A 24,932-nucleotide genomic window follows, 5' to 3' on the forward strand; every position below is an offset into this window, starting at 1 on the left:
ATCTCACAGTTCTGTGAGTTCAAGCCCCACATCGGGCTCTGCACTGACAGTGTAGAGCCTGCTTGAGATTTCTCTCTCCTTGTCTCTCTCGGCCCCTCCCCAGCTCTCCCTCTCTCTCAATCAATCAATCAATCAATCAAACACTTAAAAATTAGAAAAAAAGAGGGGCGCCTGGGTGGCGCAGTCGGTTAAGCGTCCGACTTCAGCCAGGTCACGATCTCGTGGTCCGTGAGTTCGAGCCCCGCGTCGGGCTCTGGGCTGATGGCTCAGAGCCTGGAGCCTGTTTCCGTTTCTGTGTCTCCCTCTCTCTCTGCCCCTCCCCCGTTCGTGCTCTGTCTCTCTCTGTCCCAAAAATAAATAAACGTTGAAAAAAAAAATTTTAATAAAAAAAGAAAAAAAAAAAGAAAAAAAGAAACAAAGTGGCTGTCTCTGAAAAAAATGGGCTGGGATGAAGGAGGGGGCCTGCAGGTTCTGGCTACAGACCTCACAGCAGGTGTAATAGTCCTAACTGTCCTCATCACCTTCATCTTCGTAAGAACTAACACTTATTGGCTGTTTCCCATTTACCGGACAGCATTTCAGTTGCCTTCTCTGTACTACTTCATGAAATCCTTACAACCTCTGAGAGGCAGGCACTATTTTGTACCCATCTTACAGATGAGGAAAATGAGGCACGGAGCAAATGACCTGCCCAAGGGTAGAGCTGAGGCAATATTCTCTTTTTATACTGTATACTTTGGTAAACTTCTCCCAAAGTAATAATACGCAGGTTAGGTTTTTAATCGCGTACTTGCACGTAAGCAGCAGCATTTGGAAATAAGAATGGCCAGGGGCGCCGGGGTAGCTCAGTTAAGAATCCGACTTCAGCTCAGGTCATGATCTCACGTTGAGTTCGAGCCCTGCCTCGGGCTCCTGCTGACAGTGTGAAGCCTGCCTGGGATTCTCTCTCTCCCTGTCTCTGCCCCACCCCTACCCCCCAAACAAATACATAAGCGACGACAAACAAAAGGAAATAAGTACGGCCAATTACCCATGAGGGTGAGAACAATTTCCAGTGTACATGACAGAAGGCTCAGATGGGGCCAAAAGCAAGCATAATGGTGTTGCTGCACCAGAAGGTGACTATTTAAATTGAATAGGTGCCCCCTGTAACAGGCTGAGCCCATAAGTCCACTATTAGCAAGAACCCCTGTGCCTTCATGAAGAAAAGTCCAAACTGCCCTCTCTGGGACAGGACAAAAAGAGATCTAATCTCTCAGTCAAACCAGCTTCCAGGACTCTTGCAGCCTGAGACTGAGAGTGTGTTAATATTTACCTCAAAGAGGGCTCTCTGCTCTTTGATGTCTCACGCTCACTTCCAGGATGGAATGCTGTCCCAGCAAAATGTGCACTCTTGACAAAATTCTGCACACATTTTTAAGAGATTGATGGCCCTTCTGAAGCCCATCCGTGGACCCCAGGCTTATCTAAGGAGCCCTGCCCTGCAGGAAAACCCTGCGAGCCCACTGGAGGGGAAGAGAAGGAAAGACAAGACTTCGCCACCTTCCAAATATTACTATAAAATATCGCCCCAAAATTTAATCAGTCTTTTTTCTCATCAGCCCAATTACGGGAACCAGGAAAAGACCAGTCCGTAACCAGGGTGCTCAAAACTCCAAATAAGGCATATGCTTAGAATTCAGTGACACGAACTTTCTTTACGGGGATGATGTCTAGCAGTAAAAAGCGACTGCAGAGACATGGCAGCAGCCGTCTGCAAGAGCATCCCTGTCCTCAGGATCCTGCTGATGCGGCTGCCATACTTCCCAGGGCTCAAGGACACCGACATTTAGCTCATATAAACCAGGACTTCAGATCCTGTTCATTGTTGCAAAGTTAAGATAATGTCACACCCTGGGGTGATGGGTGGCTCAGTCGGTTGAGTGTCGGATGCTTGATTTCAGCTCCGGTCAGGATCCTGGCCGTGTGGGATCAAGCCCCGTGTTGGGCTCCACAACGAGCTTGGCACTGAGCATGAAGCCTGCTTAAGATTCTCTCTCTCCTTCTGCCCCTCCCCTGCTAAGACAAAAAATAGGTAAGGTCCTACCTCAAGGGACATGGCCCCCAGGGAGTCGTGGAGAAAAGAAAAATATGTTTCCCAAAGGAGCAACATTTATGTAAGAGGCACTACATCTATGTATCAGTGCATGTCTGTAACTGAAAAGAAAGAGCTTTTGGTTGGGGAAAACAAGCAGGTTGTAGCAAGGATCAGTGACGCAAGTTTATGCACACGCTCAGTAGAGCAGCGCGGACTCCAGCGATGTGGCTGGAGTCTAAATTCCAGCCCCACGGCTTAGTACTGTCGGCATCTGGGACAGTTCCTTCGCTTCTCTAGGCTGCGATTTCCTCATCTGGACACTGGACAGATTTTGAAAGGAAATGGATAATAGACACACATACAGGGGCACCTGGGTGGCTCAGTCGGTTAAGCATCCAATTTATGCTCAGGTTATGATCTCGTGGTTCATGGGTTGAAGCCCCACGTCGGGCTCTGTGCTGACAGCTTGGAGCCTGGAGCCTGCTTCGGATTCTGTGTCTCCCTCTCTCTCTGCCCCTCCCCTGCTCACACTCTGTCTCGCTCTCTCAAAAATAGATAAACATTAAAACACACACACACACACGTATAAAGATGGCATTAAATGATAACAAGAAAATAAAATAAGGCAGTGGAATGCAGAGGGGCTCCACCAGTATTATGTCAGTGTTTTGCAAGAGCATGTATCCGTCTGGAAAACATGGTAAAGCATGATAAAAGTTATTTTTAATACATTAAAAATCTGTGCCACCCCTCAAAACACCTCAATTCAAACATTTGCCGAGAGCTCAATAGCAATGTGGTTGTTGATATAAACGCAGGGTCCATTTAAAGCTGGCTTTTCCACACTTAATTTACAAGAACCGTGCACATGACCTAACAGTTTTTAATCTCACAAGGTCAAAGTTTTCTGCCCTGGTCCTGTGTTCCAAAGCAACAGTGACCGTCTACCATCCCTCCGGCCATGCCTACCCCCTTCACCATCCACACACCTACACACTCCCCGGGCCCAACTCACAGGGCAGGAAGGACAGAGGGCAAACTGTTCCCGATGTAAACAAGTGTGCCTCCTGCACGAACACTTCTCACCAACACTAGCCTAACGTTCAGCTCTGTGCAGAGCAACCACCATGGAGATGGGGAGCATTATCAGCCCGGAACTATACATGTGAGGTTAACTTTTCAGATCTCAAATTCAGATGAAAGAAACCAAAGAAGCCAGATGACAGGGCGCCCGGGTGGCTCAGTCGGTTAAGCATCTGACTTCAGCTCAGGTCATCATCTCGCGGTTTGTGGGTTCGAGCCCCGCGTCGGGCTCTGTGCTGACGGCTCAGAGCCTGGAGGCTGCTTCAGGTTCTGTGTCTCCCTCTCTCTCTGCCCCTCCCCTGCTCACGCTGTGCCTCAGTCTCTCAAAAATAAATACATGTTAATAAATAAATAAATAAATAAATAAATAAATAAATAGGCCAGATGAACCCCACATGTAACCCAATCCCACACTCGTAGCAAGAAAAATACCTCCTTTACACTCCCTCCAGTATCTTTGAGCACCTATGATTTTCTTCTTTTTTTTTTAAAGTATTTTTATTTTGAGAGGGAAAGAATATGAATGGGAGAAGGGTGGGGGGGGGAGAGAAAGAGAGAAAGAGAGAGACAGAGAGAGACAGAGAGAGAGAGAAAGAGAATCCCAAGCAGGCTCTGCACTGTCGGCACAGAGCCTGGTTTGGGGCTTGAGCTCACAAACCGTGAGATCATGACCTGAGCCGAAGTCAAGAGCTGGAGGCTCAACCAGCTGAGCCACCCCGGTGCCCCGGCACCTGTGATCTTCTAAGCACCCTGGGTACAGAGAGAAATCACTGCTCTTAAAACCCACAGTCTACGGGAAAGACAGGCAGTGGACAGCAACACGGGGTGCTGGAGGGAGGAAGACATAGGACAGAAGCCTCAGTTCAGACTGCAGGGGACTGACAGACACTTCCTCGGGCTTTGAAGTGACCAGACAAAAGACGAGGTGACAACATGGGGAGCAGAAGCAGCAACACGTCCAGAGGAATGGAAGTGAGTGCTCTGAGATCTGGGAACAGGAAGGAGCAGACAATGAGTTTGGGAAGGGACAGGATGGCATATGGAGGGCGGCAGGAAGGAAGGCTGGAGGGACTACGCTGGCCGGCTCCGGGGGGAGGCAGTGCTGACGACAAGCCTGAAGGTGAAAGGAGAACCACCAAAGAATGTTAGGGGAGCGACAGACTTGATCACAGCCGCATTTTTCCCCCTAAAAGATTGCTCCAACAGCAATGTGGAGAATGTTTTGGAAAAGGTCCAGATGGGCAGCTGGGAAACCGGCCACTGGAGAGTTATCCAGGCAAGAAATGATGGATGCAGGGAGGAGAAGGTAACTTCAGGACAAAGTAAAACTGATCGGACCCTCCGGGGGGCCGGCTGGATGAGCGAGGACACGGGAGCGCTACCTGGACCGTGGCAGAGGTGACGCGGGGTTTCTGTCCCGTGCCTTCGTGTGCACAGAAAACACAGAAGTGCAGGTCTGTGGCTGGCACCAAGTGAGGTCGCCTCTTACTGCTGAATGAATGGGGAAGGAGCCCAGGAAAGGACTCAGGACAGGAAATAACCTGGGAGTCACTGCCAAACAGAGGATACAGAGACAGAGAGGGCGAGGACCACGGGTCCAAGCAGGGGGTCCTGAGGCAGGACGCATTCACGGGTAGAAAGGAACCCAGGCAGTTGGCTGAGAAAGAATAGCGAGAGAGGTGGGAAGCCAGCCAAGGGCAGTGAAACGAGGTTCCCCGGAAGAAATGGTCCTTGTCAAATGTTACAGAAAAGCAAGATAAAGGATCAGTAGCTTTAAGAGGACTTGGGGACTACGGGTGACTTTGGCAAGAAGAGCTTAACCCTAGCCCGTTAACACGTTCCAACTCCTTTTGACCTCTGACAGCATTTACTGACTCCCCCCACTTACATGCCACTTGTCACGCCTTCAATAATCGGCATGAAGTCCTTTCTCTGCACAAGGCTAAGGATGCAAAGGTGGACGGCCTGCGTTCCAGGGTCCTGGAATCCAGAAATCGGAGATCCGCCAGCCGACCACAATAGAGGAGCGTGAATGCTACAGGAAAGTAAAGGATGGGAAAGCAAACTGGTGCAGCCGCTCTGGTAAACAGTGTGGAGGTTCCTCAAAAAATTAAAAATAGATCTACCCTATATCCAGCAATAGCACTGCTAGGAATTTACCCAAGGGATGCAGGAGTGCTGATGCATAGGGGCACTTGTACCCCAATGTTTATAGCAGCACTTTCAACAGTAGCCAAATTATGGAAGGAGCCTAAATGTCCATCAACTGATGAATGGAAAAGAAATTGTGGTTTATATACACAATGGAATACTACCTGGCAATGAGAAAGAATGAAATATGGCCTTTTGTAGCAACGTGGATGGAACTGGAGAGTGTTATGCTAAGTGAAATAAGCCATACAGAGAAAGACAGATACCATATGTTTTCACTCTTATGTGGATCCTAAGAAACTTACCAGAAGACCATGGGGGAGGGGAAGGAAAAAAATAAATAAAGAGAGAGGGAGAGAGCCAAACCATAAGAGACTCTTAAAAACTGAGAACAAAATGGGGCGCCTGGGTGGCTCAGTCAGTTAAGCCGCTGACTTCGGCTCAGGTCATGATCTCACGGTCCGTGAGTTCGAGCCCCGCGCCGAGCTCTGTGCTGACAGCTCAGAGCCTGGAGCCTGTTTCGGATTCTGTGTCTCCCTCTCTCTGACCCTCCCCCATTCATGCTTTGTCTCTCTGTCTCAAAAATAAATAAACATTAAAAAAAAATTTTTTTTTAAAAACTGAGAACAAACTGAGGGTTGATGGGGGGTGGGAGGGAGAGGAGGGTGGGTGACGGGCATTGAGGAGGGCACCTGTTGGGATGAGCACTGGGTGTTGTATGGAAACCAATTTGACAATAAATTTCATATTAAAAAAAAAAAAAAGGAAAGAAAAGGAAAGGAAATTTCGTTTGGTCTGGCAGGCATTTATTAAAGGACTATGCGAGGCACTGGGTTAGCAGAGATGAGTCAGACCTAGACGTGTCAGCTCCGTGAGGTCAAGGGCTTTTCCTAACGCACTCCTACGTTCCCAGCACCTGCCGGAGTGCCTGGCACTTTGTAAGGAACCAGCGAGCATTTGCTGGATGAAGGAAATGAACGGAAGACGTGACCTGCTCTCTCGGGGGTAGACAAGGGTACATGCTTTGGGAGACGGTTGTGATCTGGATCTGAGGAGCGGTAGGATTTTGCTAGACACACGAGGGCTGAAATGTTTTTGACGACGTATCTTCTACGCAAGACCAAGTTCCCAGAGCCACACAAGTCTTGGTAACCCGCCAGCTATACAACATGCCTTGTCTCTACTAAAGTCATCAAATCGCTGACGGAAGAGGTAGGGAGGCTGACAATGTGCTGGTCGCATGCTGCTCCTTGACTCGGTGGGGATCTCCACGGGTGGGTCCACTGAGCCATACAAAACGTGTACACTTTCCCACGGGTTCTTCTCTTTTTTGTCGTTACTTTTTCTTAATGTTTACTTTTGAGAGGGAGACGGAGCGTGAGCAGGGGAGGGGCAGAGAGAGAGGGAGACACAGCATCCGAAGCAGGCTCCAGGCTCCGAGCTGTCAGCACAGAGCCCGATGGGGGGCTCGAACTCACGAACCGTGAGGTCATGACCTGAGCCCAAGTCGGATGCTTAACTGACTGAGCCACCCAGAGGCCCCCCACGGGTTCTATTTTTAAATAGAAGGGTTTTTTTTTTCTTAAGTTTATTAATTTATTTTGAGAGAGAGAGAGATCATGAGTGGGTGAGGGGCAGAGAGAGAGAGAGAATCCCAAGCAGGCTCCACACTGTCATTCCAGAACCCGACGCGGGGCTCAAACTCACAAACCGTGAGATCATGACCTGAGCGGAAACCAAGAGTCGGTCGCTTAAACCGACGGGGCCACCCAGGCGCCCCAATTAGAAGGGTTTTTAAAAGGAATGTCAGTAAGCTGCTTTTTCTTCCCCTGTAACCACCCATTGTGAGACAAGTCCGCCCAAATCTTTTCAAGAAGAGGTCGAACTTGACAACGGCAGGAAAGGACCACTGAGGCCTGCGGCAACGAAAGAACAGGATGACTGAAAGGTGGCCTGCGGGAGGGAGTGGCCAGCATCTGACCCTTTGGGGAACCTGATCCGCAGGGAAGCAAATCACATCACATCACATCAGTAAATGGAAATCAAACTGGCCCCATCGCCATCCGTGCCACCACACCTGGACACATCGGGCTCACACGTCCAGGAAGCTGGGCTGGTTGGAAGTGGGCAGACAGCAGCACAGGGCACGAGTCACGGGTTCCGGCCGCTGCAGAAACGCCACCACGGATAACCCCCCCTGCGTGCATTTTCTCCTCACATCCTACCAGCAATCCTCCAAAGCAGACATAACCTGCTCTTCCCAGATGTACAAACGGGTTCAGAAGACACAGATGAGGAGTGGTCGAGCTGGGATGTTAACACGAGCATGGCTGTGTCTGTTGCACCCCACGAAGCTGTCTGGCCTTGCAGCGGGAAAGCACTTTCCAGAAGAAACCAGGGAGCTGCGCTCCAATCCTTGCTTGAAGAAGAGACCTCATAAAGCCTCGAGTCTATCAACCATAAAGACTTTAATCCCCACTAAGACCTGTAAAAGGAGCCTCAGGGCAGGCCTGGGATTTAAGTCTTCTTAGAGGACACATCCAGAAATGTCCAGAAATGTCCAGAAATGTCTAGAAATGCAAGCTTTTCCACCTCAAGCATGACCTCTCCTGATCATAGCTTCTAGAGACCAAAGGGCCATCCCGCGTGCACTCAGCTCTGTGTCCTTCAAAGTCAGCCAAGGAAAGCACCCCCTGCTTGCCTTTTCTTCCAGAAGAGGCCTCTCTTGCTTAAAGAGAGTATTCACTGAGAGTATTCAAGAGTATTCACCGCCTCTCAGTGTTCAATACTATGTGTCAAATACTATTCTGTTCATTCTGTTTTCAAATATTTACCCTCTCTACCAAGGAAGCAGAGAAAAATAAAGCCAGTGACTAGTCAAAATAGTATGTTTTGCCTCAGTAGAAAAATCAACAGGTCCTCAGGAGATATGCCTCACCCTAAACAGCAGGGCCCTTGGCCAATCTCCTCACCAAATTCAACTCACGGAGAAAGTTTCTCAGACGACCAATATGCCACACAATAGAAACACGCCCTAGGGACACCTGGGTGGCTCAGTCAGTTAAGCCTCCAACTTCGGCTCAGGTCATCACCAAGGCTCATGAGTTCGGGCTCCACGTTGGGCTGTGTGCTGACAGCTCGGAGCCTGGAGCCTGCTTCGGATTCTGTGGTTCCCTCTCTCTCTGCCCCTCCCCTGTTTGCACTCTGTCTCTCTCTCTCTCTCAAAAATAAACCTTAAGAGGGGCGCCTGGGTGGCGCAGTCGGTTAAGCGTCCGACTTCAGCCAGGTCACGATCTCGCGGTCCGTGAGTTCGAGCCCCGCGTTGGGCTCTGGGCTGATGGCTCGGAGCCTGGAGCCTGTTTCTGATTCTGTGTCTCCCTCTCTCTCTGCCCCTCCCCCGTTCATGCTCTGTCTCTCTCTGTCTCAAAAATAAATAAACGTTGAAAAAAAAAAAAAAAAAAAACCTTAAGAAAAAAAAAGAAACACCTCAGAAACCCCCACAGAGACAAAGGACAGTCATTCCATAGCTGCTTCAATAAATGTCCACTGATTCCTAGGCACCTGTCATCAGAGATGCCAACCCACGAGCCACACAAATGAGGCAGGGCCACCCCTAGCCCCCTGGATATATGCCCTGGGTTCTGAGTTCTATTCCTGCTCAGAACTACTTCTCATGACCAATCCTATCATGAATTTACCTCAGCAGTAAAGACCATAACTAGTCCAGTCTACAGGGTTTGTGGTTCTTTTATCAAAAAAAGAAAACGTTTTAAATACAGGCATCTCATGGGGCACCTGGGTGGCTCAGCCAGTTAAACCTCTGACTTTAGCTCAGGTCACGATCTCACAGCTCTTAAGTTCGAGCCCCACGTCGGGCTCCCTGCTGTCAGCGCAGAGCCTGCTTTGGATCCTTGTCCCACTCTCTCTCTCTCTCTCTCTCTCTCTGCCCCTCCCCCACTGGTTCTGTCGTGCTCTCTCTCAAAGAAATAAGTAGACTTAAAACATTAAAAAAGTATCTATAAGCATCTCAGATCTTAACACTGCTGTTGTACAGCAGAAACTAAAGTTTATAATACATATAATTATATAGCATCTGTGTTGATGAAAGAACATCCATAATCCCAAAGGGACGACAGCTTTGGAAGGCGGCTGTGCCGTGTCAACTCTCTACGTCTCGACAAGGATGCATCGGGTTCCCTACAAGCCACACTAAACTCAGAAGCCAAAAGGCTGCCATGCTCTCACCCAAAGCTCTGCTCAGCACTTTCCTGGCTCCAATCCAAGCTACAAAAGGCCGGTTATTCAGACTAACGCAGGCTGCCCAAAGCCAAGACAGCTTTTCTCCGAAGACGATGGCTCGGTCTCCCCCTAAGATAGGGAAGATAACCACTTTGGCTTCAAAGAGCTACTCTTCCAGCATTTCTCGAGTTAAAGTAAAGACCCAGTTCACATCCACAAGCATCGACTCAAACAAAATAAGGTGTCATTCCTAATAAGAATCTGACAAGATGTGAAGGTTACCCTCCAGCTGATTTGGTATTTTTAAAAAATGCACCATTGAGGCCGCCTCGGTGGCTCAGTTGCTTAAGAGTCTTGACTGTTGGCTTCGGTTCAGGTCAGGATCTCACGGTTCGGGAGTTTGAGCCCCTTCGAGCCCCAGGTCTGCTCCACGTCGCTGGTGCAGAGCCAGCTTGAGAGTCTCTCTCTGCCCCTCCCCCACTCTATCTCAAAGCAAATAGACTTTAAATTTAAAAAAAAAAAAAAAATTCAAAATCAGGCCCCTGGGCGGCTCAGCCGATTTAGCGTCCAACCCTTGGTTTCGGCTCAGGTCACGATCTCACGGTTTGTGGGTTCGAGCCCCGCGTCCTGCTCTGCGCTGATAACGTGAAGCCAGCTTGGGATTCTCTCTCTCTCCCTCCGTCCCTCTCCCCCACTCTGTCTCTCAAAATAAAGTTTAAAACAATAAATAAAAATGCACCCGTAAACAGGCACCTAAGCCACCTAGCCTGTACCCCTACACTGAGCTCTGTGACGGACAAGGTACTAGTCATCATCCTACCCAGGTAAAGGGACCTCACAAGGAAGGACAAATGTGAACAGCCAAGGAACAACTATCCACATCTCCCAGCAAAAGCCAAAGCAACCAGGTTTAAATGCTGAAAACTAGTATTAGACGAGGCAACCTAGCAAACACGTAACGAATTCTTCAACCATTTATCCAAAAAGTACAGTAAAACCTTGGATTATAACTTGCTCTGGGAGTGTTCCCCAAGGCAAGCAATCATTTTTTTTAATTTTTTTTTTCAACGTTTATTTTATTATTTTTTGGGGGACAGAGAGAGACAGAGCATGAACGGGGGAGGGGCAGAGAGAGAGGGAGACACAGAATCGGAAACAGGCTCCAGGCTCTGAGCCGTCAGCCCAGAGCCCGACGCGGGGCTCGAACTCACGGACTGTGAGATCGTGACCTGGCTGAAGTCGGATGCTTAACCGACTGCGCCACCCAGGCGCCCCGACAAGCAATCATTTCTACCAAAGTTTAACTTGAGAAACAAGCGGGGTCTTGTCATTTGTGACGCCGAACATCACATGATCACCGCTGAGCCAGTGGTTCTTGAAATTCGCCTTGATAGATGAGTGCTTTGGATGCCAAGCATGCTTCTGGAACGAACTATGCTCGCCAACCAAGGTTTTTCTGTAACTGAGTGCCTACAGGGTGCAGTTTTAAACAACGGGACCATGAGGAGGTGAGAGAGCTAACCACGCTGATATCTGAGAGAAGTGCTACCCTGGCAGAAAGAACAGCCAATGCAGAGCCCATCTTGGGGACTTGCGGGTCTCTGCAAGGACTGTGGCTTCTACTGCGAGTAAAATGGGAAGCTACTTCGGGGTTCTAAGCAGAGCAGGGAAATTATCATCCAGCCTTCTACTTGGACGGGATCACTGGCCGCCACGAGAACGGAATGCACAAGGACAGAGGCCGGACAGGGAGAGGGGCTAGGATACTACTGCAATGGCCCAACCCCAAGATGTTGGTGGCTTGGACCCGGAGGGAAGCGGTGGAGGTGCACAGGGGCAGACTGAGGACACGCTTTAATGGTAGGGCCAACAAGATTTCTTAACGGACTGGGTGCAAATGAAAGATGGTAGTCCAGAATGACTCCACGGTTTAGGTCAGAGCAACCACAAGGAGGAAGGCTGTCATCAGCTGAGATGCAGAAGAGCTGCAGGCTGAACCCATGTGAGGGGAAGATCGGGAGTTAAACGTTGGCCATACTGAGGTTCCTGTTGAGATCCCAAGCGAAAATGTCAAGGATTGTGAAAAAGAGGCCCTTAATATTTGCCTATTCAACAAATATGTATGGAGAACCTACCTAGACTGGTTTTAGTTTTAGCCCGTGTGTGAGCCTCAGGCGACAGTGAGGAGAAACAGTCTCTGAGACAGCAGTGGAGAGAGGAAGACAGACTTAAATGAGCAAGGGCAACACAGAATGGGGGACATCCTATGACTGATGCTTTAGCAACACAGAGGAGGGACACTCAATCATGCCTGAGAGGACTTCCCAAGAAAGACCATGACAGGACGCCTACAGAAAGATGAGCAGGGGTTAGCCAGGTAAGGAAGAGGAACGTACCGGGAGGGAGGGATGCTAGGAAAAGCAACAACATCTATGAGAGCAAGATACAGGGTCACAGGATCTACGGGAAACCCAGTTAATACCCAGTTGAAGTGAATGTTGGCAAGTGGCAGGGAATACCAGTTTCTCAGGACTCCCCCCCACCCCAGAAGGTCACAAATGCCAACCACATTATGCAGGTGTGGGTGGGAGAAGTACTTGGTAAGTGTGACCAGTTGTGAGAGAACAATTCAAGAACACTCGAGGCTAGCTACAGAATTGAAAGATGTTAAGGGATGAAAGGAGAGCCTTTCCTGTAGATGAAAATCCAGATACCCAGTAAGCAACTGGCAAAGCTGGGCTGGAACCCACAATCCCTAAATTAGTGGCCAAACAAAGGGGCAACATGAAATACGAGTGCCGATACCGAAAAATGAATGGTCTGATGATTGGGTAATAAGTCCTTTTACAAGTCTGAAGGTCTCCAGTTTTCTGTCTTTGACAAAATTAAAGGAGGGGAGTGGCAAGCTGGTTGACTCATAAAACTACACTGGATTCTGGGGCGCCTGGGTGGCGCAGTCGGCTGAGCGTGCGACTTCAGCTCAGGTCATGATCTCACCGTCTGTGAGTTCGAGCCCCGCATCGGGCTCTGTGCTGACGGCTCAGAGCCTGGAGCCTGTTTCAGATTCTGGGTCTCTCTCTCTCTCTCTCTCTCTCTCTCTCTGTCAAAAATGCATAAACATAAAAAAAATTTTTTTAACTACATTGGATTCTGACACATACTTTGGAATGTAAAAACTGAGCGACCTTGATAGAACAAAAGCCTTTCCATTCCCATCTAGTTATGTCAACAGCACTTCTCAAAGTTTCTATCGATACAGGAGAAAAAATCTTATTGTAGCCTTAAACAGTAATAACCCACCCCGATACAGGCTATAACCATCGAGTTGCTTTCCAACAAAATTCTACCTTTTTCGCTTAAGTATGTATCAAAGTGGGTATCTACTTGTTCTGATTAACTTATGACAATAACCACAGTAACATAATCTGAAAGAAATTAATGCTGAGGCTTCTAAGAATAGAAAAAACCTTCCAGTGTGCACATACATTTTGTCGCATAAGAATGACAGAATAATCGGGGCGCCTGGGTGGCTCAGTGGGTTGAGTGTCCAACTTCGGCTCAAGTCATGATCTCACCGCTTGTGAGTTCGAACCCCGCGTCGGGCTCTGTGCCGATGGCTCAGAGCCCGGAGCCTGCTTCCGATTCTGTGTTTCCGTCTGTCTCTGCCCCTCCCCCATGTGTGCATACGCACACACGTGCACTCTCTCTCAAAAATAAACGTTAAAAAAGATGATAGAATGATCAATAAAAGATTTAAGAATAAAAATAGATGAAATTAAGTTAACATTTTGTGGGAAAAGTGGAACTGAAATAATTTCAAGGAGAAAAAAGAAAAAAATGAAGCTTTCTGACTCGAATATGAGCTTATTCATCTATATTTTTAATGGATGACAATAGGCCAAATTACTCCAGTATTTAGAAGCCCACTAGATACACTTTAAAGAACGAAACAATTATTATTTCAGAATGTCAATATTTATAACATCAGAAATTTTAGAATGTCACTATTTACAATACATCAGAAATACATCCTTTGCTACTCTTTACTCATGATGAAAGAAAACTGGTGTCAAAAAATAAGCACTGGGAGGAGAGCCTGGGTGGTTCAGTCGGTGAAGGAGCCGACTCCTGATTTTGGCTTACGTCAGAATCTCGAGGTTCATGAGATCGAGCTCCACATCGGGCTCTGTGCTGACAGTATGGAGCCTGCTTGGGATTCTCTCTCTGCCCCTCCCCTGCTCACGCTCTCTCGCTCTCTCTCTCTATTTCTCAAAAGAAATAAATAAATTTAAAAATATATAGATGCAATGGGATAAAGAATTCTCCAAAGCTTCTCATAGCAGTTAAGGATGCAAACATGTTTGAAGACCAGAGTCCCAATCACAAGTCAGGGCTCTTAGCATTGCATGCTACAAGCTCTCTCTCTATAGCCTGAGACCCACCAACCCGCACAAGGCAGACAGGGCTCACCCTCCACTGTGGGGGAAGGAGGCATTCCTGACGACACCTGCAGAACCCGCGGCTTCCTAGAGGACAGGCAGGGGGTGTGTGTTGAGACAGGACAGAATGGCCCTTCAGCTAAGGTGGGGAAAGGCCAACATTTCAGACAAGATGGCATACTCACACGCTGATTAAAGCACTAAAGCAGCACAACCCTACTTCACCTGCACACATAAAACTCTTATGCTTCTACCGCATCTTATACAAGTCCTAGGATACCGTTTCTACAAGTCACACAAAGGGCATGTGGCAGAACCTTCTATGAGGTGGGGGACCACATGGGGCAGGAATAAAACTGCAGGCCACCTGCTCCACAGGGTACTCAAGGTTACTACAGGAAGTATCGGGAGGTTCAGAGACACTCTAGACACTTCTCCTGCGGTTTCATAGGCTGTGACCATGCAGAAATAACTACTTTTTTTCTTACACTATGGAAAGACCATTTTTAATAGCCAGGTAACAAAGCAAACTGATTTTTTTTTTTTTTTTGCCTTACTGTCTCCTATCATCATTCAAAATTCTCAAAGCATGCGTGATCCATTTTAGAACCAATGCCCCTGTCCCCCCCCTCCCCCCATGTAATCCAATTACTGCTTAGGAGAGGCCCAAAGGTTCAATGCTTTCTAGGATTCTTCAGACTTTTCAGGTTATTATGTTAAGTAGCCTATTGATGGTAATTTTTTTATTGTAACTACTTTGGCTTTCTCTGTATGAACTTTCATGTTCGCTTAACTCTTGCATGCATGTGACCTGAACACCCATTAGTTTGGTTTGTTTTTGGTTTTGTTTTTGTTTTTGTTTTTTTTTGGAGAGAGAGGGAGAGAGTGAGCCTGCACATGGGCAGGGGAGGGGCAGAGGGGAAGGGAGAGGGACAGAGAAGGAGAGAGAACGAATCCCAAGCAGGGTCCTGCTGGCAGCTCAACACAGGGCTGGATGGCCACTGAGCCACCCAAGTGCCCCACTGATTAGTTACTTTCTGTCAACACCTGACAGCTGTTACACCTTTTCTCTGATCTTTTAGACACTCCTGTCTTATCATTTTCATGTGATCTTTGCAGTTACTTGTTCATTTAGAAATCCTGCTCTTTCAAAAATAAACTTGGACTTGTTTTATGTAGGATTGAAGGCAAAGAAATACATCTATTAAAAGTAAACGATCCAATTATCTGGTAAAGAGATTCGAAAATGTTTCCACTGTTAAGCAACACTGTTGCCAAAAACTATGTGTGCACCTGTAAACAGAAACTTGTAAGAACTTGTAAAACACTCCAGGTAAGGATTTTCAGTGGAGTTTGAATTCAACTAGTTAATGAAGCACCTTGGTTTGCAAAAACAGCTGATGCACAAAGGTGAAAATTTTCTCTTTGGGTTTTGGGGGAGGGGACTATTGTGATTTGGTAAACACTGCCAACGGGGACTTTCTTGTTCTTGGATCTTTGAAGGAGATAACTTTTTCAAATAGGATGGTCTTTTAATCAGCATTCAAAAGACTAAACTTAGAACCAAACCTTCATTCAGCCTTGTAGTCACCAAGACTAATATCACCAAGATCATCCAACATCCATGAGTCACCACGTGTGAAACAAGATTTTTAAAAATAAAACACTCTTTAGTCACAAATAAAAAATATCTTAGTAAAATCAAAAGGTTTTATACCTTTAAAGAAACCATCGTTTTGGGGCGCCTGGGTGGCTCAGTCGGTTAAGCACTCAACTTTGGCTCAGGTCATGATCTCACAGTTCATGGGTTCTAGCCATGTGTCGGGCTCTGTGCTGACAGCTCAGAGCCTGGAGCCTGCCTCAGATTCTGTGTCTCCCTTTCTCTCTGCCCCTCCCCTGCTCATGCTCTGTCTCTCTCTCTCTCTCTCTCTCTCTCTCCCCCAAAAATAAACATTTAAAAAAATGAAAAATAAAGAAACCATCATTTTAACTCTTTATATCATTTTTGTTTTATAGCTCTTATTTTTGTGTTTTATAGAGATTATGTTCATGTAATTCATATATACATATACACGATACATCATGAAAAAGAGATGGTCAAATGCTTTAGTAAGCTGGCTTACTGATAAAAGTGATTTGATATTAATTAAAATTAAAAAAAAAAAAATAGGGGCGCCTGGGTGGCTCAGTCGGTGAAGCCTCCAACTTCGGCTCAGGTCATGATCTCACGGTTTGTGGGTTCAAGCCCCGCGTCAGGCTCTGTGCTGACAGCTCATAGCCCAGAGCCTGCTTCAGATTCCATGTCTCCCTCTCTCTCTGCCCCTCCTCTGCTCGCACTCCGTCTCTCTCTCTCGAAAATAAATAAAATGTTAAAAAAAAGTAAAGAATAAAAATTAAAATTAAATAAAAAATGAATAAAATAAAATAAATTTTTAAATAGTGGTTTAATGGACACGAAAACACACCTGAATGCGTGCGCACACACACACACACACACACACACACACACACACACACAGGGTACCCCCTCCAAGCTTTTCCACTGGCTTAAAACACGGAGACCCACACCTAAAAGACCTCAGAGATCTTGAATAGTCCAACAGCACCGTCTCAGACCCCACCAGCAACAAAGACCAGGTCCTCAACAGGGAAACTTCCCAACACAATCTGTCCCCAGCACAGAACTTTGTGAAAGCAACACCCAACAAAGAAACAAGGACATCAGGCAAAAGATCTCAGCAAGGGCCACCGAGCCAGCCGGAGTCAGGTGACCACAGAGAGTGTGCATCAGAAGCCACACTTCAAAGACATTCAAGCAAGGAAGGGAAAGGCAGGCAGCTGACCACACAGGCACAGCTGGGGCAACGGGCAGGCGGCACGAGAGGAACACACAGGAGCCCTCAAGACCTGCTAGGTCTCCTTTCCTCTACCGGGCTCCGTGGTGGGCGCTGGCACAACCAACAACGTCAGCGGGCAGAGGGAAAGCCAGGGGTGGGGTGCAGCCTGTGTGGCTGCAACACAGAGAGCAAAGGGGAGAGGGGCAGGAGGCCAGCAGAGCCACATTGCGCCAGGCGTTCGTTGATGGCCACGGCAGCAGTTTGGGGCGGCACAACGCACACAGTGCCAGCTCTGAGAAAGCCAGTGGGACCAACCCAGTCCCCGGAATTCTGGGAGAACCTAACAGAAGGGAGGGTGCGGAGTGAGCGGCCCAGTGGGAGGGGCACAGGCGCTGAAGGGTCCAGGAACAGGGTGATGGAATCAAGGGGATGCAGGCCCCACGGCACATTCCAGATGCTCCAAAAGCAGATGAGTCATGGTCGAGCTAAGGGGAGGTGACAGCCCAGACCTCTGAGGGCACTGCCGTTTGCCCTCTTGGTCTGTGTTACTCACACACAGTCAGACCAACCTCCTTGCTGCTTACGAAGATAGCTCAGAACAGACACGGATCTAGGAAAGGGAAAATCCGGACTCCGATCCAAGCTGTATCCCTTACTAGCCACCGTCAGTCAAGTCAAAAACTCTCCTAACCTCATGTCTTCCCTTGTTTCCCATCAACAGGGAAGACAGCCGCCTGCCTGACTTCAAATGGAGAGCAAATCAAATGCTTTACAGATGAACTGGCTTGGGCGGGGGCGGGGCACCAGGCTGGCTCAGCCGGTGCAGCACTCGACCTCGGCTCGTAGGTTTCAGCCCCACGTTCGCAGTAGAGGTTACTTTAAGAAATGAGGGGGCGCCTGGGTGGCGCAGTCGGTTAAGCGTCCCACTTCAGCCAGGTCACGATCTCGCGGTCCGTGAGTTCGAGCCCCGCGTCGGGCTCTGGGCTGACGGCTCGGAGCCTGGAGCCTGTTTCCGATTCTGTGTCTCCCTCTCTCTCTGCCCCTCCCCCATTCATGCTCTGTCTCTCTCTGTCCCAAAAATTAAAAAAAAAAAAAAAAAACACGTTGAAAAAAAAAAGAAATGAATTAAATCTTAAAAAAACAAAACAAGAAAAAGAGAATCTGGCTTCATTGTAAAAGTGGTTTAAGCAACATTCAACTGCAAAATACTGATAGACTTTCTCTCACATATCCTCACATCCCAACTTCTCCTCGAAAGCACTTAATACAGGGGTGGCTGGGTGGCTCAATCCGTGGCGCGTCTGACCTCGGCTCAGGCAGGTCATGATCTCACCGTTCGCCAGTTCGAGCCCCACATCGGGCTCTCCGCTGTCCCCCTCTCTCTCTGCCCCTTCCCCCACTTACGTGAATGTGCTCTCTCTCTCTCTCTCAAAAATAAACAAACAACAAAAGAAGCACTTAATACGGTATTCTGCAAAATGACCTTCATTCAACAAATACTTATTTAGTGCATACTAAATAAATGCTAGGCTCTGGTTAAGCAATACCAATGCATTAGGGTTCAGGGGGCTTTTTTTAGAGTTTGGTCGTTACAACATGCATCACAGAGGTAAACGTGGTTTCAACTGTGGCTCCAGATCCTAATTCAAATAGTCTTATGAATCAAATAACAAAGGATAATTACAAGTCTTGGTCTGCGTAACGCAGCTCAATGAACACCTAACACCACACAGCAGCACCGTACTAAACACTGACGGGGACGTGAAGGCCCAACTACTCGAGATGCTCTCACAGAACTTCTAGTGCAGTGGGGGAGGCAGTCAACAAGCAGTCAACAAACAGCCAGCCGCCAAGGCAAAATGTTGGTAAGACTATGGAAGCTCGGGAGACAAAAAAAAAACCAATTCTGATTAAGGAAATGAATAACAAAGTCCCCTGGAGGAAGTTATTTACAGAACTGAAGGCTTAAAAGGATTAGAGGCCATTCCAGAGAAGATCCTAAGCAAAAGTTTAAGTGAAAGAGGTTCCGTGCGTGTGTCTGTCTGTGCACGTGGCTGGGGGAGAAGAGGGGAAAAAGAGACAGTCTGGGACCACATTAGGGGATCTGCACTAGGCTGAAATATTTGACCAGTAGTCTGGGCAACGGAGAGTAGTCCACGATTTCCAAAAAGGAGAGTGACATAATCAGAGCTATAGGCAAAGAAGCCCACTCTGATGGCGGCCATTGAGAAGCGACTTTAATTGGTCAAGGAAGAAACCACCGAAAAAAGACAGAATGGCATCTACGGTCAGGGACATATATGTGGGCAGAGAAGTTGAGGCTTTTTTTTTTTTTTTCCCCCTCTTCCTGTGTGACTTCTTGCTCATCTAGACCTGTCCTTTCGGAGGAAAGCAGGAGAATCTGGGTAACATAGGTCAGAATAACCTCCTCAACCCACCACAATTTTACCGTGAGTCTTTAACAATGACTCACCACGTCAGCCTGGCAAAGCTTACTCGCAAGTTCTGATTCGTCGTCATTTATAAAACAAACTAAAAAGTGTGATAGATGGAACTACAATCATTTTTTTTTTTTTTTTTTTGCCTTGTACAACCAAAATAACTTAGTCTGAGACACAATTTTTGTACTTGGGGCGGCCACAACAGAGACAAATCTGAGCCCTCAAGAGAAGCTGAACAGGGAGTTGATGTTTCTTATAAAGGAGGGGTGCAGGAGGGGGGAACAACCAAGACCTACAGGGCTGGGCCAAGAGTACAGAGCAATCTGCATTTCTATTTCCCTTTGGAAACCAGTCCACGGCCATTTCCCCGCAGCCCCTTTCCAAGGCGAAGGTTGTAAACATGTGTTTCCCACCCCACCCCACCCCACCCCCACCTTAGTCTTACTCTTCGTCCTCAGTCAATTCTTTCTTAACGAGGCAACAGCGGGGATCAACCAGCATCAGTCCAGAACTGGGTCTGCCGCTAAGTACATCACATGGATACATTTTTCTATTCTAGAAGTGATGAGACTAAGTGTTGGGCTCCAGGGACTGGACTCTGAGGTTCCTCCTGGCTCTAAACTGTCATTTTTGATGATGTTCTGAGACCCTTTGCCTTTCCCAAATCCTTTTAACAGACACATAATAAATACCCGAGGAAGCGGAGGGCCAATCTTGCTTCCAGATCCTCTTGCACAACTATGTGCAGATTTCAGACTTCCAAAGGAGGTCCAGCCTGTTGGTGCTGCACATCCTCTAAAAAAAATACTCTGAATTTCTTTCAGGAAAGGCACTAAGGCCTGGAATAAGAGAATCAAGATATAATCCCAGCAAACGAACTACTATATGGAATTACAGAAGTTCAGTGCTCCTTTGGGCTTTTTAAAATAACGGGTGCCTGGGTGGCTCAGTGGTTAAGCATCCGACTTCGACTCAGGTCATGATCTCGCGGTTTGTGAGTTCGAGCCCCATGGGCTCTGTGCTGAGCCTGCTTCGGATTCTGTGTCCCCCTCTCTCTCTCTCTCTCTGCCCCTCCCCTGCTCATGCTCTGTCTCTTTTTGTCTCTCAATAATAAATGGGTGTTAAAAAAAATCTTTAAATAACAAAACAATGATATAATATTCTTAAACAATGACACAGTATTTATTAATGCCCAAGATGTACAATATGCTTTACACTGTTTCCTTTTTTTTCCCCTTCCAGTGTGACTTCTTGTTCTCTCTAGACCTGTCCTTTCAGAGGAAATACAAGAACCTGGTTTTGAAGACTCCTTCTTCGGAGTTGCTAAAATCTTCCTCCTCCATGAGAACCCCAGGAGCCGGGTTGACTACTAGTTCCCATTGGACACATTACAGAAGTATCACGACTGGGGCGCCTGGGTGGCTCAGTGGGTTAAATGGCCAACTTCAGCTCAGCTCATTATCTCGCGGTCTGTGAGTTCGGGCCCCGCGTCCGGCTCTGTGCTGACAGCTCGGAGCTCGGAGCCTGGAGCCTACTTCTGTTTCTGTGTCTCGCTCTCTCTCTGCCTCTCCCCCATTCGCGCTCTGTCTCTGCCTTTCAAAAATGAATAAATGTGGGGCGCCTGGGTGGCGCAGTCGGTTAAGCGTCCCACTTCAGCCAGGTCACGATCTCGCGGTCCGTGAGTTCGAGCCCCGCGTCAGACTCTGGGCTGATGGCTCAGAGCCTGGAGCTTGTTTCCGATTCTGTGTCTCCCTCTCTCTCTGCCCCTCCCCCGTTCATGCTCTGTCTCTCTCCGTCCCAAAAATAAATAAATGTTGAAAAAAAAATTAAAAAAAAAATGAATAGATGTTAAACAAAATTAAAAAAAAAAAAAAAGTAACACGACTTACGGGGAGTATCAATTGAGACCAGGTGACGACCGATGGACACAAAAATAAGGAGAATGGAGTTATTTCACCGCCCAGGGTCTGCTTCCACGTTTGGAGTGACGATATCATTTAGATGATTACCAAGGACATGGTTTCTAAATGCCACACTCATCTGCCAGTTTAAGTCTCCCTCCTCCCAGGAGGACTGAACCTCAGGTTAATGATTGGGGCGAGCTACGTGCCAGAAATGTGCTATATAGGAAGGAGCGCTGGGAATGCAGCCATCAACAACAAAAAGGCCCCATGCAACAGGCGTAGGCTACACAAAAGAGGGGGGCACGAATAATCCTAAAAGAACAGGGAAACCTTCCTGAAAGGGCCTGGCCTCTACCTTTGCTTCAGCAACAGCGCTGGCAGAGAACATTTAGCAGCCTGAAAACGCATTCGGCCGGGGGGCAAATGCCACATCCACTTTGGGGACCTCAAAGCTGCCCGATTCCTCGCCCTGGGAGCGAGAGACAAGATGAACTCCATCAATAAAGAAGTTTCCCAGCGCCAGCTGCCGGGTCTGGGCCCCCGCGGGGACCCGGAGGGGAAAACGTGGAGCCAAAATGGAGGAGGGGCTCGGGAGGAGTCGGCTGGGGCGCGAGAGCCTCGGGTCTCCCTCCTCATGGCGCCAACCAGCCTCCCCGCTCCGCTCTCCCCGGCCCTGGGAGGCAGCATCCCACCTCGCCAAACGCGGCGCGCACAGCCCACGGCTCGCAGGCTCGCCAGGAGGAGCCCATGCTCCCAATGCAATGGGAGCTTGCTAAACGCCGAGGAAACAAGTACCCACATCTTAAATGCAGTAAAGGGGAGCGAAGAAAGAAACATCTGCGAGGTCTCCACCCTTCTCCACCTGCAGGAAAGGCCCGGGGTAAAGCTAAAAAAGCATTTCTCTCGTTTTTTCTTGCTTGGCTGATAAAACAAAGACGGGCTCCTGAGGGGGGTCGGACGCCCCTGGGACTGACCCCCTTCCGTGCGCCCACGACGCTAAAGCCCCTGCAACCGAGGAGCACGCGCGGAGCCGGAACAACTTTCTCATTGAAACCGGCCACGTTTCTGCTCCTAGCCATACGGAAGCCCGTATTGTCATTTGGTCCATGTCACCGCACCTAGTTGGCGCTCAGGATTTTCCCCCCAAGAAACCCCCGCAGTCCCCAGCCCGACACGAGCTCCCTTCCCCGGGACGCCGCCTCGCGCGTTCCCGCAGCCCTCCAGGTCGGGCTTCCCGGCTCGCCCCGCCCTCGCGGCCCGCGCTGCGCCGCGGGGCGAGTTCCCCCACCCCACCCCCCACCCAGGCGGGGCTTGGGGGAGGGGGCGCGTCGGGGGCTCCCCGGCGACCCCGCTTAAAGCCCTCTCCCCCGGCCCCCCACCGTCGGACTCGCAAAACAATAAGCCTCCGCTTTCTCTGCCCGTTCCCCCTAGGAGCCCGGCCACGAGTTACCGCAGCCGAGAAAAAGAGCGAGCGGGCGCGCGCCAGCCCTGCGACCCGTGGCCGGCGTACCCCGGGGGACCGCGATGACCGGAATCCCCGCCCGCAGTCCGCGCAGAGGCGGGGGTGGGGAGGGGGGGGAGACACTGGGCGCTGGAGCGCGGCCAGGAGCGGAGGCGCGCGGGCCACGCGGTGGCTGCAGCAACTGACACGGCCCGCGGCCGCGCCACATGCGCCGCCGCCCGGCCCGGGCCCGGGAGCGCGGCGCCGCGACCCCCCGTACCTTGCCGCTGGCCGTGCCCCCGCTGACGCCGATCAGGAAGGGCTCGCCGCCGTTGGGCTGCTGGTGGTTCTGCAGGGTCTGCTCGCTGTCCCCGGCCATGGCTGGCGCCGCCCCTCCTCCCGCTGCTGCCGACGGACGCACGCTCCCCGCCCGCGCCCGCGTCGGGCTCCCCCGCTCCCCGCAGCCGCGGCTGGGGCGCTGCCCGGGTCCCTGCGAGCCGCGCGGAGCTCGGCCGTGGGGCTGCCTTTCCCGGAGGCGCCGAGAGCCTGCCTCTGCCCGCAGCGGCCGGCTCGGTTTACAGCCCAGGCGGAGGTCAGCGTGATGCTGCTGCTCCAATCCGGGCGGGCAGCGCGCTGCTATTCGCCGAGGCGGAGGCGGCGAGGCGGCCAGCCCCAGCCTCCGCCCCTCCCGGGCCCCGCCGCCGCCGCCGCCGCCGCCCGAGGTCTCCCGGAGAGGTGTGAGGCCGGCCCTCCTCCCCCCGCCCCGCTGCCCGGTTAACCCTTTCCCCGACGACCTCCGGCGGACCGAGGGACAGGACACACGCGCCCGGCGCTTTCATGGGGTGTGCTCCGTCTATTTCAAAGGGGGGCGAAGAGCTACAAGGGCAGATCGGGTAATGGGGGGACTGGCAACGCCCCGGGCTTGGGAAGCAAAATCCCAACGAGCACGGGAGGTTAAGAGGAAGCGAAGACTGGGGACAAAACCGAAGAGACTTTTAAATATGGAGAACAAACGGAGGGTTACTGGAGGGGTTGTGGGAGGGGGGATGGGCTACTTGGGGAAGGGGCATTAAGGACTCCACTCCTGAAATCCTTGTTGGACCCTATCCTAATTTGGAGGTAAATTTTAAAAATAAAATAAAATAAAAAGATGAAGCAAAGAGTTAATGTCGTTTGCCCATTATTCAGGCTAAAAACTTGTGTTTTCCCCAGATGAAAAAATTTCCCCCTCCCGTTTGCCAAAATATGTCAGCGGCTAGCTCTAAATATTTCTTCTCTTGGAAACACCATCCTCCTTAGTAAGAGACTCCCGAGAGTCTTTCTCCCCAGAGAAGGGTAATCGGACGGGGTTAAATGAAGGGCACCCTCCCTCCAAAATGCAAGGCCCTTCCAAACCAGTCTGAAATCACAAATACTGAGGTTCCTGCGGAGTTAGGATTTATGAAAACATTAGAATAGTAATGAATGTCATTTTGACCAGTTAATACTTTTCAGTGAGCTGGGTTTTCAGAGGTGGGCAATTAGTCACTTGATTAGAAAGGGAGTATTTTCTGGTGATTCACAGCCGCCCCCACCTCTGGAGGCAGATTTCTGCATTCACACCTAGTTCCATGAGCAGGTCACATAATCTCCCTGTGCCTCAGTGTCCTCATCTGTTATATGGGAATAATAATGACAACTCCGCCCTGGGATTGTTGTACTCAGTGAATTGTTGTATTTAAAGTTCTTAGAATAGCAGCTGGCACAGTCTAGGCCCCACGTAAGGGTTGGGAGAGGGCCCTACAAGGCTGAAGCCTGAAAGGGAACTTTTGTTGCGGTGCAGCGGGGGAGCGGTAGGACTCCTCCAGTAGCTTCCAACCCATGAGCTGATGGGCTCCCACAGTCCAAAAGACAGCTTAAGTCGATAGCATTCGTTTCAAACTTCATAAAGTACCTCAACTCCGGAATTACTTCGAGAAAATTTGCTAGAGAAAATTAAGCGTATTAGAAAGCACAAATGGTCTTTTTTCGCTTTTGAAATATTCATGTCACCATCCAAAACCAAACTCCCACAGACGCTCCCACAGGAGACTAACATGGAGGAAGTAGGCTACCTGGGTAGGTAGAGGCAGGCCTTTAGGAGAGGTTGGCAGGAAGGAGCCTGCCTTACCACGTGGCCGTGGGGCGGGTGGGTTTTAGCTGATTCAGGAGTCGGCCTCGTGGCCCCAAAGGCTTTTCTCCACTAAGGAGATCTCACAGTCTTCAAAGACTTTTGCAGAGTTCTTTATAGCCCAAGATGAAGCCCAATGGGACTTGGAAAACCTGACGGACCCAGGGCTAA

The 24,932-nt window shown here is 49.5% G+C and overlaps 1 protein-coding gene across 1 annotated transcript in view; it reads right to left on the reverse strand.

Annotated features, from left to right (window-relative positions):
- UCK2 (uridine-cytidine kinase 2) overlaps positions 1 to 23,265 on the reverse strand; it is an 80,088-nt gene extending 56,823 nt beyond the window's left edge. The window contains exon 1 of the mRNA XM_043567823.1: positions 22,893 to 23,265. Within this exon, the coding sequence (XP_043423758.1) occupies positions 22,893 to 22,991 (99 nt within the window). The 5' untranslated portion in view covers positions 22,992 to 23,265. The remainder of the gene's footprint in view (positions 1 to 22,892) is intronic.
- Positions 23,266 to 24,932: the final 1,667 nt, after the last annotated feature.

The sequence above is a fragment of the Prionailurus bengalensis genome, chromosome E4 (assembly GCF_016509475.1).
Source record: "Prionailurus bengalensis isolate Pbe53 chromosome E4, Fcat_Pben_1.1_paternal_pri, whole genome shotgun sequence".
Lineage (NCBI taxonomy): Eukaryota > Metazoa > Chordata > Mammalia > Carnivora > Felidae > Prionailurus > Prionailurus bengalensis.